Below are 19,558 nucleotides of genomic sequence, written 5' to 3' on the forward strand. Positions count from 1 at the left end.
GCATGAAGAAGCATGTTTAAAGGGGTATATACTGTACATATACTGTCTGATTTGTCAACTGTTATGTCCAGACATAGCTTGTTTTAATAGTCAGCACATTGGTAAGCTCTTTTTGTAAAATCGTATAGACTTTTCCCCCCCACATATTTTTGACTATTCACATTTTGTGGGTTCTCAGTGTCGGAAGAAGTCAGTGAAAAAATTTTGCCCCCTGGTGGCAAAAAGTCACCTGCATCATAGTGAGTCTGTCTATAGTTCAATTCACTAAGAAGACATAAAGCTACAAAATGTCTAATTAACTGTGCATAATTTTGATGCATGCATTATTTCAATATGATATTGTGTCTGATTTGCAAAATAAACACCATTGGGTAATTTTGACTATAGGCTTGGTTTATTGCATAAAATAAAAGTACTAATGTTCTAAACTATTACAAATATTTGTTTACAAAACAGGATAAATTATGAAAATAAATATTCTGTGCAGTATTGTCAATGCAAGCAGAAAAAAAAAAAAATTAGATTTATATACATAGATGAATCCGTAAAAAAGACGGGTCATTGTTATGACATCATAATCACACCTCATGCTAAGACAAACATCAAGACGCGGAGGGCAGCATTAAACAGGCTCTTCTGTTCACACAAAGTCCTTTATCTGACACTAATTCAATGGCTTAAACCTCAACTTGTTTATATTTTCTTTTTCTCTGCAAAACATACAAAACAACCATTACCATGGATCAGATGCAGGATTCAATATGATTTGCAGTACAATCTAAGTATTCTCGGGCACTACAACTGCTTCGTTTACATCGTCAAAGTTTTTCCTAAAAATATAATAAAAAAAGAAACAGTTTGTAACAATGTTTGGCAATACAAAGGTAGTAATAATACAATATTAAAATAATTCACCGCTTAGGCAGTTGCTTCGATTTTGGCTGCACTTCACTTAGAAAAATACAAATTGTTTTGGATTTAACAAAACACTTCATGTACTTAAAAAATATAACTTCAGAATGTCAGGAAAATATTTGTTTTCTTTGTGAATCTTAATCCTTCATTTGACCCTTTATGTAAAACAAGTTATTTTAGCGGTTTGAGTTCCCAGAAGCCTCTGCAGGAAGACGAGAGTAAAATAATATTGGTTAAACAGCTTGAGGCAGCTTTCAAGAATAACATGTACAAAAATGGTTTAAGGTGGAAAAGCTCCGGTGATCCTTGTCTTTTAGGGTTTGTGTTTTGCTTTGCAACACCCAAACATACTTCCCTTTTTAACTCTACATACAGAATCTCTTTTCCCTTTTTGTCCAATGAACACTGCTAAATTAGAGTTTTAGTTTTAGGTCAGAGGTAATAAAACCCTAACTTGTCCCATCACATCCATTTACTAATTAATGTAACTGCCGCACTGTTTTTCACAGTTTAGAGCAAACAGTTTTTCTAAGAGTACAAAGCACATACATCACAAACTTAGGGACACAATGCACCTTCACTTGCCTGTAACCCATTATCCTGTTTGGTTAAGGCTTTTTGCACAGTTTACATAGTTTCAATGACATCTTGCTCAATGTTTAAAATACTGAGCCTGCAATAAATAACCCTGAAGAGCAGTTTAAGAGATGAGATGTCCGGCTGAAAAAACTAAGAAGTGAAAACTCTGCATCGTTAAAAGCTGTACATTAGCTAGCTCATTTTTGAGTAAATAATTGTAATTATCATGTTCTGAAATGCTACACACTGTGCAATTAGCCAAATGCGTCGAGAACCATTCCTCATTTTGTGCAAAATAAGTTATTATTCACTTGAATTGTCAATTGTATTTTAATACATTTTGATTTTTACATTCTGTTTTTTTTTTTTTTTTACTTTGGATTTTTGCCAATATCAGTGGGTACCTATTCATTCAGTAATATATCAATGATATGCTTTTCCTAGGAAAATAACTGCATATTACATTGTTGGTTAACAAAATATATACAGGAATATATTAAACATTTTATCATATACTATCTTGAACAATCACTGTGGCATGCTGGAACAAAAACACAGCACACCCAAAATAGAAAGAAGCCTCCTGTGTATTCTGAGTTTTTTTCATTAAAATGGCTGTTGACACAAAGGGCATGTATAAAATCCACATAATGGATCCATTATGTATTTAAAATACATAAGGCTTTGTGTGAATAACACTTCTGTAACATCTTATTAACCAGCCTGTCGTTTCCTTGAGTTTTAATGCATTATGCATTAATCACAGTTAATGAATCCAGTGCTTTATTGTTTCTAAACATGGTTTCATAATGGCCAAACTGCACCTATGAGATGCTATATCTATGTTTATAAAGGCAATATAATGCTTTATAATGAGGTTTTCTGAGTTAATATAAAATATACAAAATCTTCTCTTTAGAGAAGCCTGAAATGCATGATACTATACTTTCACCCTTACAGAGATTACACAATCTCTCATACCAAGCCTGAGAATGCATTTGGAACACTGTAAAGGTTTCTTGGCTTTGATATTGTGTTACTGAAAAACAAATCCCTCTGTGTCATATCAGACTCATTTTGTGACACCTTTTGTTCTTTGACAGAGTTGCTTAAACAGTGCTGTATAATGAAGACCAGACCAGGGAAAGAACAAGGAAAAGATAAATCCTTGCAGTTGGCCAAAATGTGCGTCACCTACATCATCCAGTCACTTGAGAACCAGTGGACGTCACCCGACTCACAGACTTGGTGGTGTATCTTGCTGCCATGTTGTTTGAAACCAACCTGGTGAGAAGTGTGGAAGCCCAACCAGCTGAGCAGCAGACTCAGGTCACTTTAAGTCACCTTGATAGTAGACTTCTTGTGGACACAGAGCAAGGAGACGTACGGCACACCAATAAAGGCCCATTTCTCATTGGGCCAGAACATGATGACGGGTCCTCGCTCGGGGGCCTCGGTCGCAACGTCAAAGTAGGCGAAGCAAACGCAACCCAAGTAAGAAGCCAGACAAATGAGGATGTGCCTGTAAGAGCAAGTGGAGTTTGAAAAAAAACAGACTGTGTGAGAAATGGTTCAGTAAATATATCTGGGCGTTTGCATGTGCATCTGTGCAAGATTAAAAATGTCTGCAGAATTAATCTTCCTATCAGGTTATTTTACTCTGTAATTTGAGCTATTACAGTCTCTTTTTCTTAAAAAAAGCAACAAAGTCTCACTTTGCAATAAAAATATTTCCACCTGTTTCCAATGTCTCTGATATTTAGCAAAATTTTGCTAATTTATAGTTTCATTTTGGTGCATCAACAAAACCTAATTTGGCATGTTTCAAGATCCAGACCCTCATTTCTGGAAAAATTCTTGAAACATAGTTGTAAACGGGTTGAAATTATCTTACTGCATTGGCAGACTTATTGTTTCAAGAAAATACGATTTTTGGAATTCAATTACACACAGACAAGATAAAATTGACATTTTCAGAGTCTAACAGCACAATTTTTAATTCTATTACTTTCCCGTATAGTGTCACAAGACTGCAATAATTGTCAATAAATAATAACCCTAATAATACCCCATACATTACTGACTTTTCTGCGTTGGCTATGAGCTTACCAAGCACAGTGTAAGTAGGGAAAGTTGACAGATGACCACATTTCACAGAATATCCTGTCACTGATCCAGCAAAGCAGAGCCAGCGCCCACCAGATCCCTGAGATCAAGCCCAGCTTGAACACACGTGGGTTTTCACACCTGCAATGACCAAAGAGAGCACTGAGAAAGATGGACAACTGTGAAAAAACACACACATACAAACACAAAAGCTGGAGAGTAACCAAGAGCAGACTTGAAGATACTGTCATCATCTGTTATTGTCTCATCATCAGGCATCATGTATGCACATGCTCACCAGCTAGTTGCTAACTTTGTCCAGGGTTTGGTACTGGACAGGTAGTGCCTGATATGGTCGAAAATTATGCTGCAAAGTTATGGGCCAGAATACCAAAGTAGTGAGCTGAAAGATGCTCATGTACATTTTGAAGCTGAGGGAAACTGCTGAGTTGGCCACACCTTTCACATACATATAGTCATTTAATCCACTGCTTATATAAAAAAATATTGATCATAGTAGCTTCAAGGTCTATTATATTTTGTAAATCTGTCATGAATATGCATGTCGATGATTATGATCACTTTATTACTAATAATATAAAACAATACAACTTTAGCGTCTACTGTAGCGGAAACAGAACTGTACTGTATTGCGCTGCAGTGTAGAATATGAAATAAAACATTTAAACAAAATACACAAACATAAACCCTGGGGTGCCCTCCACCGGGAGGCATCTTGAGCCTCCCAGAGGGCAGTAATTCACGTTCATACAGGTTGTGGATGGTCTCTGGAAGAATACACTGGGCTTTGTATCCAGTTCTGGTGGTGTACAAATTCACCAGCTGGTTATGAGATTTTCTAATGATTTTACTGGCTTTGTTGACAACTCTAGGTAGGGCACTTTTATATTTACACCTGTCCATATCCAGGATGTTTAATTGTAGGCTAGCACATTTATCTTTAGGTGAGGGGATTAACCTCTGTTTCTTTTTGGAACCTGACAGAACTGTGACCTGAGTACCAAGTATTCTGCTCTACTTCTCTGCACAAATATCTCCTAGTGGACACTACACTTGCCTACAGATACATGAGCTAATCCTGAGTTCTGCTGATAATCTATTCTTAGTCTCGTCCTCTTTATACATACCAGTCACAGCCAAGGCAAACACTACGTGCCAGAAACAAAGAAGGGGACAAGGAAGGCTGACTCAACTGAGTTGTTGATGCAGCAGAGTGGTCACTACGACAAAGTTTGTCACATTCCTTTAAGACAGAGCATTAGGTTGAGTCATAACATTTTACAAGCCTTTAATTTGGGTTACCATTGTTTCAAGGTGAAAGGAATGTTGGGTTGACACGAACTCTTTCCAGAGAGTACGACAACACAACAAGATTCAGATAAACAACAATCATCACTCAGCTGCAGAGACCATGGAAAATTTGAAGTGCTATAGCTTGACGTGAAGGAGCAGCCATAATGACTCTTTGACAATTGTAAAAAACACTATAAAGTAGATATTGCAAATATATTAGCAATAAAATGTGCCTATTTACAAATCCAGCAGATACGGAACAGCATTATCATTCATTTGGACTTGTGTCTGTGGCCAGCAAAAGAATGTAATGTCCAATATTCACTCACACACAAAAAAGAAATCTGGCTCTTTAGCTCACTAGGGGCTCTGCTACATTTACTATGTAGTCACTAACTGTCTGCCTGCTGTTTGGTGCTGAGCAGGTAGTGGACAGGGGACTTACTAGAGCTTTGTTGCTGGAGATATCTGCATACTGCAGCTGGAAATGAGGGTGATGAGAGCAAAGCTGTAGGCTTGAAAACCAAAACAATGAGCTAAAAGATGCTAAAATGCTCTGTAGAGCTGAGGAGAAGTATAGCAGTGCTGTTCTCCTTAATGACAGCGGGGGTCTACACTGCGAGCATTTAACTGCATAGGAGAATGAAGCCTGCGTGAATGTGAAAAAGGGTGACTGACTCTGTTCTGAAAACTACCACCAGTTAAACTGACAGACAATGTCAGCGTCAGGTCAAATTAGCTGTCGCTAATTAATGTTAATTCTCTGAGTAAGTTGATGGCAAGCCAAAAAAACGTTTGCCTGTTGTCAGGTTTGTGTGCTGTCTGCAAATTTGGTGTCTGTACTCTGCCAAAGATTGTTTTTGATATGTCGTCTCTCTAGCGGATTTCTTCATGTCAATTTCAGGAGTCGCATGCTTCCAGTTAAACTTTTACTTTTTTTTTTTTATATCTTTTTCTGAGTACCATATCAATAATTTAAGCTTATCAGCTCTTTAGTTTTTGAAACAGTATTTAGATCAAGGAGCTGGTGAAAAATAAGTTCTGTCAGATACATATTTACTCAACATAAGGTACAGTATGTATAAGTATTGAATCATACTCTGTATATAAAATGTGGTCGGAAAATCCCTAATTGTTAACATAAAAAGTATTTCTTAGTGCAGATATAATACGTTTGATAACATTAGCTGCCACAAGCTACTGGTCACACCAGACCAAGTAAGACTGTAGCAACAAAACCCCTGACTGTACTTAACTGGACAAGGGTGTGTTTTATTACCTGCCTCAAGGAAGTTATGTTTTCACCTGTGTCTGTTTGTTGGTTTTTTTGTTTGTTTATTCAAACAAAGTTTAATCCAGTCAGCAGGATTATGCAAAAACTACTGAACCGATTTACAACTAACTTGGTGGAAGGATGGGGCATGGGCCAGGGAAGAGCCCATTAAATGTTGGGGCAGATCCGGATCATTTACAATGAATTAGACTTTTTCCACTGAAGTCTGGTGTATGCTGTTTGACATTAGCCTTGGCAGATGTCTGCGCTTTACTGAGCGCACTTTCTAGTTATAACTGTGGCCTAATTTTTCACCTCCGCTGAGAAGGTTATATTATCATCCGTGTGTCTTTATTTGTCAGCGGGATTATGCGAAAAGTACTGAAACCTTTTGCATCAAACTTGGTGGAGGGGGCGCACAGGCCAGGGAAGAACCCATTAAGTTTTGGGGTAGATCCAGATCATTTACTATGAATTTGAATTTTTTTCTCTGAAGTCTGGTATATGTTGTTATATACTGGCCTTAGCGGAGGTATGCGTTCTGCTGAGTGCCGTTCTAGTTGCTTATGAATTCAGCTTTTCATTTGTAAGAGGGAGAATGTGTTACTAATCTTTCAAAAGTTACATGATCTCACTTTACGTCAATTAATTCAATGAACCAAAGAGACAAAGTGCCACTATCTTACACAATTGGTCCAGAGAGGGAGTAGAAAAAAAAATAGTGTCACGTCTACTCAACAGCAGCAGGAAGTACAAAAATAGATGGATAATGATATATCTTCCCAGAGGGAAATAGGCCATTAACTTGTCATCTACATTGTATTATACTTTAGGTGTTGTAAGTGTTTCTATCAGTTATATTGGGAGAAAGTCCTGACTGAGCATCAGGTATTAAGCAAGCTGACCTTATTAACTGACTTTACATACATACATTGAACTGCCCTATGTCAGCCAACACCCCTTCCTGCCAAAAGAGACACACTGCCAAAACGATCACCACACAGCTGCATATCGCAATACTGTGACTAGCAGCTAAAACAAAAACGTGTAAGATAAGAAACATGGCATGAAACCACACCTTCTCCTTGGGCGTGCAGTGTTAGTGACTGTGATGGTGAGTTTGACCATTGGAGGCAAAGATAAGTGAAGGAAAGGCTGGCCTGTCTGTTTGTGGTGGAGTCTTGCTAAGACGCTTCCCTTACTCTAGGGAATAGAGAGGAAGAGGCCATATAAGATCACTGACTCAAAGTCTGACGCTTATCAAAGACAACACTAAATATACAGTGCCTCTTTCTACTTTTAATGTTATCTCAGAAGCTGAAATGATTATCAACTACTTGTGATGATGAGATGATACATAAAAATTAGAAGTTAATGTAGTCAACACTGTGGTTTGTATGTTGCTAAAGTGTAATTCCAGTTTATTATAACCTGGAACTTAGTTTCATAGTTTTGGCAATCATTTCTGTTCTTTATGCTAAGATCACACACCAAGTCAGCTGATCAGACAGGTTGTAAACAGGCTTGGTTATCTAAGCCATTTTCTTCAGTGGTAAAAACTAAAAGTGAGCATACTTTAAATTTTGCTTTTCAATATGATTTTCACTTTTTTTTCCAAGATTGTTTTTTTTTTGTGGCATTTTTCCTTTATTGGATTGCTCGGTAAAAAGTAGAGGTAAAGACAGGAAATCATGAAGAGAGAGAGGCGAAATGTGCAACAAAGATGTACGGTTGGTATATGGTATGCATCTGACGCACTAGGCTATCAAATGCCCCTATTCTGAGTTTCAGCTTGAGTAAAAATGTTCTTTTCAAAATAAAATTTCTTTCCAGATACTCTCAGAATTATTGTCTCACTGCTTTCGCTTCTTGCTCCAACTAACTTCATTTGAATAATGTCACCATATTCGAAGATCTAAGCAATTAACTTGATGAGTACAATGTTGGTAGTACAGATAGAAAACAATGGTCAAAACTAGAAAAAATAGACAAGAGTTGTTATAAACTGGAATCATCCTTTCAGCACTGACAAAATATGAGAAAAACCAAACCGTTAAGGGGTCTTTTTAAACCTGGGTAATTTAAATAGCTGGTATTTAAATAGATGGAATTTATATTTGCTGATATGTATACATGAAGGAATGCATGTAAATATTAATGTATGATTGGGATGTAAAATTCTACAAGCTTTTTTCTTGACATCATTTTATATACACTATTTCTTCCATTGGTTGTACTATGAGGTTATCTGTTTTTCAGCCTGTGTTTTTTAAGAGCCATGCAAGACAGCAGCGAGTTAAATTATGAATTGGACTAAAGTCAAGGACCATATCTGGTCTGGTATAATACAGTCTACCCATTATTTTTGCAATGTGAAAATGAACTTTGTTCTCATATGTACAAAACAATTTTTTTCAGACATAATCACTTTGTTTTGTATCACACCCGTCCTTTATGAATAACTCATCTTTTATAGCACAACTATGACTGGTTTGATTGCTTCAACACTTCCAGTTTATGCAATATTTTTAATGGATACCCTATACACTGGACAAGTTGTTTTTGTCCAGCTGGAAGTGCCTTGAACAGGGGCCAACAGACTTACTGTCAAATAAAAAGCAAACAACAACAAAATAGTCTGTTCTTTCTGACAGCAAAAGTCCATCAGTCAGAGCCAAAGGAATTCTCTCCCACATAGCAGAACAAAAACAAGCCACCTCAATAGATGACTGGCTCTGGCAGTAATGTCAAGAATTATTAACAGGTTGAACAATGGATGACTTAAGGGTACAAGACTGATGGTGGAGGGTAAGGGTTGTGGGAAACGGAAACAGAACGGAACAGCGCATGGCTCCGCATTACTGACGACGGAGGAAAGCATTACAGACCCAAACACACACGCACACACTAATGGGCGCAAATGGATTTTTTTGTGTTTTCAGGAACATTCTTTCACATCATTAGGCCCTATAATTAGCTTGTAACAGATGACATGTCATCAGACAATGTAAGTACAAAAGGCCAAAGGTAATGTGTCAATGTTCTGTAGACCACAGTCATAACATCTTGGCACTTTTTCTGTGAACGACTAAATTCTTTACAGAATGATTTAGCTGAATAGACAACTTTTAAAACACAGACACAGAAACTAATCATTTATATCTGCTGCTCTGCTGCTGTAAATTTAAACTTAGTCTGCTTTCAATTTAAGTGTTTTCTAGGTGGAGATCTACGCATCATCGAATTAAATAGGGTTGCATTCGTACATAGAATTTAGTTTTTATGAATACTGAAGGGTAGAAGTAATATGGAATATGGTGGACATTTCTGATGTATGTAATATTGATGGTGTACACGGGGAACATTTGAAATTACATTTTTTAAAAATAACAAACTATACCTCAAATTACAAAACGTTATACCAATAATATTAGACTAAAGGGCTGAATAACATCAGTTAGATCAGCATAATCAGATACTTCTCACTCCATCTAAACATTACTATATTACTAACTCTAAAAAACACATTCTTCTCCATGTATGCAGATATAAACGAAACAAAGCAATACAATTTATAAAGGATTGAATATGGATTGAACACAGATGCTGCCTAGCAACTGAATTACTTATTACTTAAGTTACTAGACAAGACATTCCTTACGTTTTAATGATGCAAACCAATTTAATAAATCGCTAGTTTGAAACTAGTTAGTAGTTACTAAGAATTTAGGAAAGACTTTTCACACAAACTTAGAGATGGATAAATGAATAACTGGTGCAACCCAGTCACGGTGACTAAAGTTTGTTGCTTGCACCTACAGACACAACAATCAAACAAACACCCCACATTCACTAGCCCTGATCTAACAGCAAGGTCATAATACAAATCATGGTGGGAAAAAAACAAAACAATGAAAGGTGGGTGTTAAGCAACATACACAAATAGATTGATTAAAAAAACACGAATTATTCATACTTTTAAATGCCTCTGCCATTAAAGTCAGTACTAACCATGTAAAATTAAAGATGTTGGCCATAGAAGATGGCCATCCATAACTGTGATATGTGGTATGATGGTTCTGTATCAGGACTACACCCTCACTTGCCCATGCTCTCCTCTGCTGTTTTTAAAAACCCTTTCCACCAACCTTTTAAGCTCAGTAATGAGCAGTGCAGTGCAGGGGATGCCCAGAGTCATGAGTGACAGTGAATTGACGACGGGTTTAACAAAGGCCAACCCTGTGGTGATTCCTGACAAGATCCCTATGACCACTTTGAACCTTGACCTAGATGGAGAAGCAACACAAATTAGAAAAACAGAATCTGCTGCAATTTTGCACTCTTCAAACAGCCTTGTGAAACACAGAGGGAATGCTGAGATGACTCAAAAAGCACTTCAACACACTTATTCAGATTATAAACGTTAATCGCGTAGCTATAAAAGGCTGTGGAAAATTTAAGTGACAGCCCAAAGTGAAAGAGCAGCCATGCCGGCTCTGTGACAATGGAAGGAGAAGTAAAAACATGTGATGCAGCTTTTACAGGTGTCAGCTATCTTAGACAGGCCTATTATTAAACAGGAGAGTCAGAGCAGTGGACACATCATATGACAAACCAGTGGCCAACCATGAACAGCTACAGACGAACGTGCTGAACACAAATACATTGTAACTACCTGAAATAGATATTAAAAGTGAAATTGATTTATTGCAAATATGTGGAAAACCCTACAGTGAAAACAACATTGCTTTCCCTTCAGTGTTTGAAAAACATATATGTAATTTTGTGAAACACAACCAGTGCTGCATCAGAGGTCTCCAGCTGTGTGTATGAATTTCAGTCTAAACAGTAAGCTAAATGTTCTGATATGGTCTTGACAGTTAAAGGCATGTCAATCAGCTGCTGTGATGATATGTGTAAGTAAAGTCTGCATACGTGTGTATGTGCACACAGTTGGGAACTGTGGCATTGCAGTGTTGTAGACAGACATTGGCCTGATATTTACCCTGCTGCAACAAGTCTCTACTAACATGCTTACACACATAAATGCCAGTTTTGAGCTTCTAAAGATAGTTATTTAGATGCTATATAATACTGGTCAACATACCGATCCCTCCTAAACATCCGGGGTAGGTATCTCTTAGGGAACCACATGGCAATGGCACACATGAGCACCCATAAGATGGCCAATTCATCAAGCATTTGACCAAGGAAGCTGAGGGTGGCGTGAAAATATGTCGATCCAATACCTGGGAGAAACAGGCACAGATACACACAAACATTTGTTAGAAGAGAGATGTAATCTGAAGTTGTTCTGTGTGTTAATGAGCCTAGATAAATGTGATGGCATCATTCAATAGCATCCTTTGAAAAGGAAAAGGAAAAGGAAAATCACAGAGATCTATGACTGTTAACAAAGGACAGTTTTTGTCCACTATAAGAAATCGAAACTACGTGTTTTTGCCAAGTGTATGGCTGACAAGTTCCCATTTCCACTTATCAAATGGGAAAAACAATGAAAAAGATACAAATGTCACCTCTACACAAGAGTAGTTCAACAGAATACATGTATAAAAACAATTTCTAACAGGAACATTTAATGTTTCAGGTAGACAACTGACTTCAGAGGCAGTGAGTTCCAGTCATCATCTATAGTGTAACTCACTTTGGCAAAAACAAAAGCAGCTTAGAGAGCTGATACTGAGAAATGCCTGCTGTTTTAATCAAAGAGCCACAATGGAAACAACAAGTTAATTACAAATAGCTACTTGGTGTTGCTCTAACCGTGAGTACTGAAACGCTGTGGAGGGACGGATTCGTCAGTGCCCCTTTGTTATCACGGTCCAACAGTCCTCTTATTATCAGCATAATCTGTTTTCATAACAGGCGCTGCAGCAGAGTCGTACATTTCAACAAACTTCTTATCCAAGATGGACTGCTGCTCTCAGTCAGAAGTGACTAATCATGACAACCTATCAGTTCGCTCATTTAAGACAGGCAGTCAAAACAAAATGTTTACAGGGGCTGCCTTAACTTTCTCATGGAAAGAGAGCTGCAACATCTATTTGAAAACTATTTCAATAACAGATTAATCTTTAAAGTCATTTTTTCTAGCAAAAATGAAAAACATTCATTGGTTCTGACTTCTTATATGTTAATATTAGCTGGTTTTCTTAGTCTTCTACGATAGTATATTAAATATTTTGAGGTTCTTTTGACTGTTAGTCAGACAAAACAAGACATATGAAGATGTCACATTGGACTTTAATTCCCTTAAAGTTTGATCACTGGTTTGGAAGGCATATGTTAAACAGGGTTTGACGGGAGATATGGGACTACTCTAACATGCACAGACAAGATTATTATTAAGTTACACTCGTCCAGTTTGAGAATAAATAACCTATTTTATATCTGACCCAGAGTTCAAGTGCCTGTGGCCAAGTCAGTTATGCAAATCCTATTCAAATGCTACTCAGTGTTTTTCCAACAAGCACTAAGGTCACCTCTCAGGAGCAGTGGGGCATCTGTCAGGTTATCTTTGCTGACAACCACTGCAACCACTGTGTTTTCCAAACAGCACTAAGCGAACAATGCAATTTCTCTAGGACTGTGCTGTCATTTATATACAGTTTCACTACTTAAGACCTAAATGCTGTGAAAAACCAGGTGAAATCTGGGCAACAGGCTTATCCATTGATTGGGCGAATAAGTCATAGTCATAATAAAGTGTTTTTCTAAGAGGGTAAAATGATACAGGATCACTTAAAGCTTTAACTGAGAACAGTGACAGAAGCCACAGCTGAGATAACCTATATCCTAACAGTGGTGTTGCTGCAGTGTGGGAATGCAGGTTGACAAGTGTGAGCAACTACATACATGATCCAACCTTACTTTTACATAAAAATACCTATACATAACTCATACATGTTGCACATTGTACAATCCATGTATTTTGTATACATTCAAAATTGTATGTATTTTCGGGCTGCAAATAATGACTATTTTCATTATTACTGAATCTGCTTATTCTTTTCTTGGTTAATCAATTAATAGTTTGGTCTATAAAATATTAGAAAATACTGAAAAATGCTCATTACAAACTCCCAAAGCCTAAGTTGGCATACGTTTTTGCTTCTTTTGTTTGACTAAAAAAGCAAAAGCAAAAGAAAAACCTCAAAATATTAAGTTTACTATACTAGAAAATCTAGAAAACCAGCAAATATTCAAATTTACAGGACTTAAATTTACAAGTGTTTAATTGACACATCTCATTTTTTCACCTACATGGCTATATGCTCATTTTCATTCCTCGTTTCATTCAACACAAAAACATACTGCACACTCAGTGGCCACATAATTACGTACACTTGTATAATCTAATGCAATCTAATAAAACTGTTCTGACATTAAGTCTACTTTTCTGATGCCTATAATGCTCAGTTTTTTCACGCTGTCATAGAAATGTTAATTCAATTATTTATTTTAGCATTGAGTTCATTAATTAGTTAGTGGTGTTATTGTACTGGGCTGCATTATACTGATTTGTGTTTTCTGATATCCTGCCCTCCTCATGTTTGTAAATAGGAATATATACATTACGTATATATATATATATATATATATATATATATATATAGAGAGAGAGAGAGGATATAAACATCTCTCAATATAATGAAGTCGAGTACAACACCATCTTTAACTATGAGCTCAGTAATAAACATATAGTTGAACACACCTCTCACACAGAGTCAACAAAAACTGAACATTAGAAACTTTGTAAAGGGAGAATTTATAGCAGATTGTTGTATTGGACTGTACAGGTGTACCTAATAAAGTGGCCACTGAGTGAAAGCTTGTATATGAGAGTAGGGATGTGTTATTATTTTACATGTTATTAAATGTTTCTGTCATATAGTAGAAATGCATTTAATACTAGCTTGATAGGTGTTAGTTTCGATTTGGTTTGTTGGGTAAATTAAGCTGAATGTGTCTCATGAAGCTGAGTAGCAAGATCAAGGATTAAGAGGTCATCGTACATTGAACAACGTCTTCCAGCCAACTTACCGACCACAACAAGTAGAATCCATATCAGGTAAATCCCACTGTTGAAATGTGTTGCATATTGGCGAAACAAGCACATTAATATTGGGGGCAAAACAAAAAACAAAATGTTGCTGATCTGAAATGATAAAACAAAGGAAAGCTATGATCAAAAATACATCATAGTTGAACTGATCATGTTGCTTAAATGACAACATGCTGGTCAAGATCTGACCAGTGTGCAGGCCTCAGTGGCCTTCTGCAAAATGACATTCAGCTGAAATGAAGAAAAGGAAAATTTGTAACCTGATGCTAGCAATAAACATCGTAATGCTGGAGCTGAAAAGCAGCCAAACTGCAGAAAGTCATTCGAACTTACAGCTAGCTACAGCTAACCTGTGAATAATATTAAAAGGAATCAAAAAGCAGTGCGATACGAAGACAAACAAAGAAATAAATGCTGTGGTCTATCTGTGACTGTAAACAAAACTGTATAACGGAAACCATAATCAAAAAAAAAAAAAAAAAAAAAAAAAGCAAACACCGTTAGCTTAAAGTGCAACGACTGTAAAACCGACCGTGTTGTAAAATTCAGCGATGCTGGGGTAAATAAGGTAGTTTCCTTCGCACCAGTCCACCTCGGAGCTGCCCGCTTGCAACTGGTCCCAAAAAATCAGATTAACGTTACTCATGTCTGGACTTGTATCGGACGGACCGTTGTGTCTCCGCCGTCCGCTTTGCAGAAAAAAAAAAAAATCACCCAAGAAAATCTCTCTCTCTCTGTGTGTCTCTCTTGGCTCGTTGACCACACGCTAAATGATAATGTCTACGAACCGACACGTCTTGTATGCGAGACGACGTGATATACTGCAGGAATTGTCCCTGAGCTGCATCTTAAGTCGCCGTCCTTCCACAAAGTCTCCTGCCTGTCGTGACGCTCCGCTCTGCGCACTGACAGCTGCTCCGTCCGTAGCCAAAGAGGATTCAAGCGCTGCAAGAGAATTCACGTTTGCCTACTTCCTTCTTCTCCGGAACCTAAACCGCAGCGGCCTTGATATCGATTGATATCTCTCATGTACACAAGAAGGCGAATTTACAACATTACCGTATTGCATTACAAGTATAAGCATGTTTTACCCTCACGCGTTTAACCAACTTTTGCTTTTATACGCTCTTTTGTACATTCTTGTAGTTTTGTGTCATACTTTACATAATGCTACACACACGTTTGGAATTGTTGGTAGTGGTGGAAGGTAACTAAACACATTATTTGAACGTTGGGCATTTCCATTTTTTTTGCTACTTTACACTTCTACTGCAGGGGGGGATTTTGGGCTTTTTTTTTTTACGACACTACAGTTATTTGACAGGTCGTGACAAGAAATGTGACTTGATTAATCCATTAGTCGATCATCAGGATATTAATGGCTAACAGTTTTGATTATTGATTATTTGTTTAAGTCATTTATCAGACAAAAGTGCCAAACATTATGGTTCAGACATCTCTAATATGAGGATTTGCTGCTTTCCTTTGTTTTAAATTCAGTAGGTCTAACTTTGGGTTTTGTACTGTTGGTCGGACAAGAAATAAAGAGAACATCACTTATAGCTACAGCCAAATTTTTTATGGGTGTGTTTCAAAATTTTGAACATTTTATAGACCCAATGATTAACTGATTAATTGAAAAAAGACAGATTAATCATAATAAAACATAATCATTACTTACAGTCCTTTTGACAAGTATAGATACTAGTTTCTTTACAGATTAATATTTTAAGACCCTACATGAGTGTGTAAAATATGATGCCTTGTTTTACAGTAAATTGAACAATACAACAGTATATGAAGTAGTTAGAATAATCTCCATATTAAGCATTAAAATGCTGTTTATATGTTTATGCAACAATAGGGATAGATACTGTTATATATGATGTACCACTGACATGGGCCACACTACATAGTTTTTACTCCTATTTTTGATACAGAAAAAGTACATTTTGTCAGTAAGATTATGTACTTTTACCTGAATCAGGATTGGAATACAGGACAGTTTTTTTTACATTATGTTATTACTATTTTTACTGAAATAATGTTTTCATCGCTTTTTTTTTAGACACAGGTGTGAGCATAATGTTAATAATAAGCCTTTTTCTCCCTGGACGCATTTTGAATTCTAAAAGCAGGAAAAGTATAGGTGTTACTAATAACATTAGTGATTTACTCCTGTCTGCTTCCTTCTTGGTTAAAATGTGACCACAGCAACCTTATATTGAGGGATGTTCCTAATATTTTGTCAGGATTTGTCAGCAAAATGTCATTACATTTTAATTAATACTTTGCTTTTTTTAGGTCCTGTATAAATCAAACTAGGATCCCCAACCCCCTTAAGAATAGTCATAATCTTAGTCCTAACCCTAACCCTAGTTCTAACCCTCCTTTTAAAAGCTAACCCTAATCCTAACCCTCATTTTAAACCCTAACCCTACTCCTAACCTTCATTTTAAACCTCAGTTCTAACCCTCATTTTAAACCCTAACCCCTTAGTCCTAGTTGTAAAATCTGCCATTACATTGTAATTACTACTCTGCTAGTTTCAGGTCCTGTGTAAATCAAACTAGAAACCTCAACCCCCTTAAGCATAGTCACAACCCTACTCCTAACCCTCATTTTAAATCCTAGTCCTAACCCTCATTTTAAACCTTAGTTTTAACCCTAATTTTAAACCCTAACCCCTTAGTACCAATTCCAAAAACTTTATTACCTAACCCTTGTCCTAACCCTCATTTCAAACCCTAACCCTGACTTTAAAAACTGTCATTAGATTGTGTTTATTACTTTCCCTGCTTCATGTCCTGTGTAAATCAAACTAGAAGCCCCTGAATCCCCTTAAGCATAGTCCTCACCCTAGTCCTAACTCTCAATGTGAACCCTAAACATAACCATTACTTGCCTAACCTTAACCCTTATTCCAAGACCCCCCCTCAAAAGTTGTTAATGTCCATTGACAAGACATATCATGTTAATGTTTTACAGCAGAAAACGTCACAGCTCCCTGAAATGGAATTTCAGCATAACATAGCAAGAAAAGCGCATCATAGCGGTTGCTTTGGGCTTTCAGCCTGCTAAGTGCACAAGACCTTGACTATAATCAATTGTGGGGATCCTCCATTTTGATTATATGCCAGTACCCGATCATATTGGGTATTGGCAATTCACAGGGTGACGATAGGAGAAGTTGGCCCCAACCTGATTTCAGCCTTTGATGTTTGACATAAAAGACAGCCATAGATGGTTTTTTTTTTTTTTTTTTTCTGATGTCACTTAAAACTATGATGTCATAATGAACTCTGGTCCAACATCAAAGTCAGACATCAAAGGTGGATTCCTTTGATGATGTCACATGGAACTCTGATGGCATAAGGAACTCTGCTGTCAAACATCCAAGACATCTGTCAACTGTCACAATTGTGATATGGAAGGGAAGCCTCCAGTGCACATCATAGTGACAACGGACCTTTCAGTGAGGTAGGAGACGTCATGTGTCCAGTGGTTGAAATTTTAACACTAAGTGTTTGCACATTCATAGGTTTTGGATCTTTTAATGAAGAAGAAGAGGTAGGTGGAGATTTTTTAAAAACATTTTTTACAAGGCAATTGACTAGACTAGTCCTACCCCTCATTTTAGACCCTAACCCTAACCCTAGTCCTAACCCTCATTTTAAACCATACACTAATTTTAGAAACTGTCATTACATTGTGATTACTACTTTGCTTTTTTTCAAGTCCTGTGTAAATCAGACTAGAAACTCCAACTCCCTTAAGCATAGTCATAACCCTACACCTAACCTTCATTTTAAACCCTAACCCTGACTTTAAAAATTGTGATTAGATTGTGTTTACTACTTTCCTTGCTTCATGTACTGTGGAAATCGGACTAGTAACCTAAACCCCCTTAAGCATAGTCCTCACCCTAGTCCTAACTCTCAATGTGAACCCTAAACATAACCATTACTTGCCTAACCTTAACCCTTACTCTAAGCACCCCCCTCAAAAGTTGTTAATGTCCATTGACAAGACATATCATGTTAATGTTTAAAGCAGAAAACGTCACAGCTCCCTGAAATGGAATTTCAGCATAACATAGCAAAAAAGCGCATCATAGCGGTTGCTTTGGGCTTTCAGCCTGCTAAGTGCACAAGACCTTGACTATAATCAAATGTGGGGATCCTCCATTTTGATTATATGCCAATACCCAATCATATTTGGTATTGGCATTTTCACAGGGTGACAATAGGAGAAGTTGGACCCAACCTGATTTCAGCCTTTGGAGTTTGACATCAAAGACAGCCATCAATAATGTTTTTTATTTTTATTTTTATGACGTCACTTAAAACTATGATGGCATAAGGAACTCGGATGTCAAACATTAAAGATGTCTGTCAACTTTCACAATTGTGATTTGGAAAGGAGGCCTCCAATGCACCTAACCCTAACGCTAGTCCTAACCCTTATTTTAAACCATTACACTAATTTTAGAAACTGTCATTACAATGTAATTACAATTTGGTTTTTTTCAGGACCCGTGCATAATCAGACTAAAAACCCAAACCCCCTTAAGCATAGTAATAACCCTACTCCTAACCGTAATTTTAAACCTCAGTTCTAACCCTCATTTTAATCCCTAACCCCATAGTCCTAATTCCAAAAACTGACATTACATTGTAATTACTACTCTGCTATTTTCAAGTCCTCTGTAAATCAAAATAGAAACCCGAATCCCCTCGAGCATAGTCATAACCCTACACCAAACCCTCACTTTTAACCCTAATTCTAACCATCATCTTAAACCCTAACTCTAGTCCTAACCCTCATTTTATGACCTAACCCTAGTCCTAACCCTCATTTTAAACACCAACCCTGAGTTTAAAAACTGTCATTAGATTGTGTTTACTACGTTCCTTGCTTCATGCCCAGTGGAAATCAGTATATTAACTCGAACCTCCTTAAGCATAGTCATTATGCATTATCCCTTACTCCTAGTTTGGAAAACTGTCATTACATTCTAATGACTGCTTTGCTTGTTTTAGGTCCTGTGTAAATCAAACTAGAAATCCAAACCCCCTTAAACATAGTCTTAACCCTAGTTCTAACCCTCCTTTTAAAAGCTAACCCTAATCCTAACCCTCATTTTAAACCCTAACCCTACTCCTAACCTTCATTTTAAACCTCAGTTCTAACCCTCATTTTAAACCCTAACCCCTTAGTCCTAATTGTAAAATCTGTCATTACATTGTAATTATTACTCCGCTAGTTTCAGGTCCTCTGTAAAT

The 19,558-nt window shown here is 37.0% G+C and overlaps 1 protein-coding gene across 2 annotated transcripts in view; it reads right to left on the bottom strand.

The window, feature by feature from the left end:
• Positions 1-1,851: 1,851 nt before the first annotated feature.
• Positions 1,852-19,558, bottom strand: part of acer2 (alkaline ceramidase 2) — a 30,886-nt gene continuing 13,179 nt past the window's right edge. Inside the window, exons 1-6 of one of the 2 annotated variants that reach the window (XM_040145431.1) lie at positions 14,806-15,202; positions 14,252-14,366; positions 11,295-11,436; positions 10,336-10,473; positions 3,604-3,741; positions 1,852-3,016 (exon numbers count right to left, since the gene is read on the bottom strand). In XM_040145431.1, the coding sequence (XP_040001365.1) occupies positions 2,830-3,016; positions 3,604-3,741; positions 10,336-10,473; positions 11,295-11,436; positions 14,252-14,366; positions 14,806-14,919 (834 nt within the window). In that variant the 5' untranslated portion in view covers positions 14,920-15,202 and the 3' untranslated portion in view covers positions 1,852-2,829. Of the gene's footprint in view, positions 3,017-3,603; positions 3,742-10,335; positions 10,474-11,294; positions 11,437-14,251; positions 14,367-14,805; positions 15,203-19,558 lie in introns of those variants that run through there. The other variant, XM_040145432.1, reaches the window with a different exon arrangement.

The sequence above is a fragment of the Xiphias gladius genome, chromosome 15, assembly GCF_016859285.1.
Source record: "Xiphias gladius isolate SHS-SW01 ecotype Sanya breed wild chromosome 15, ASM1685928v1, whole genome shotgun sequence".
In the NCBI taxonomy this organism is placed as follows: domain Eukaryota; kingdom Metazoa; phylum Chordata; class Actinopteri; order Istiophoriformes; family Xiphiidae; genus Xiphias; species Xiphias gladius.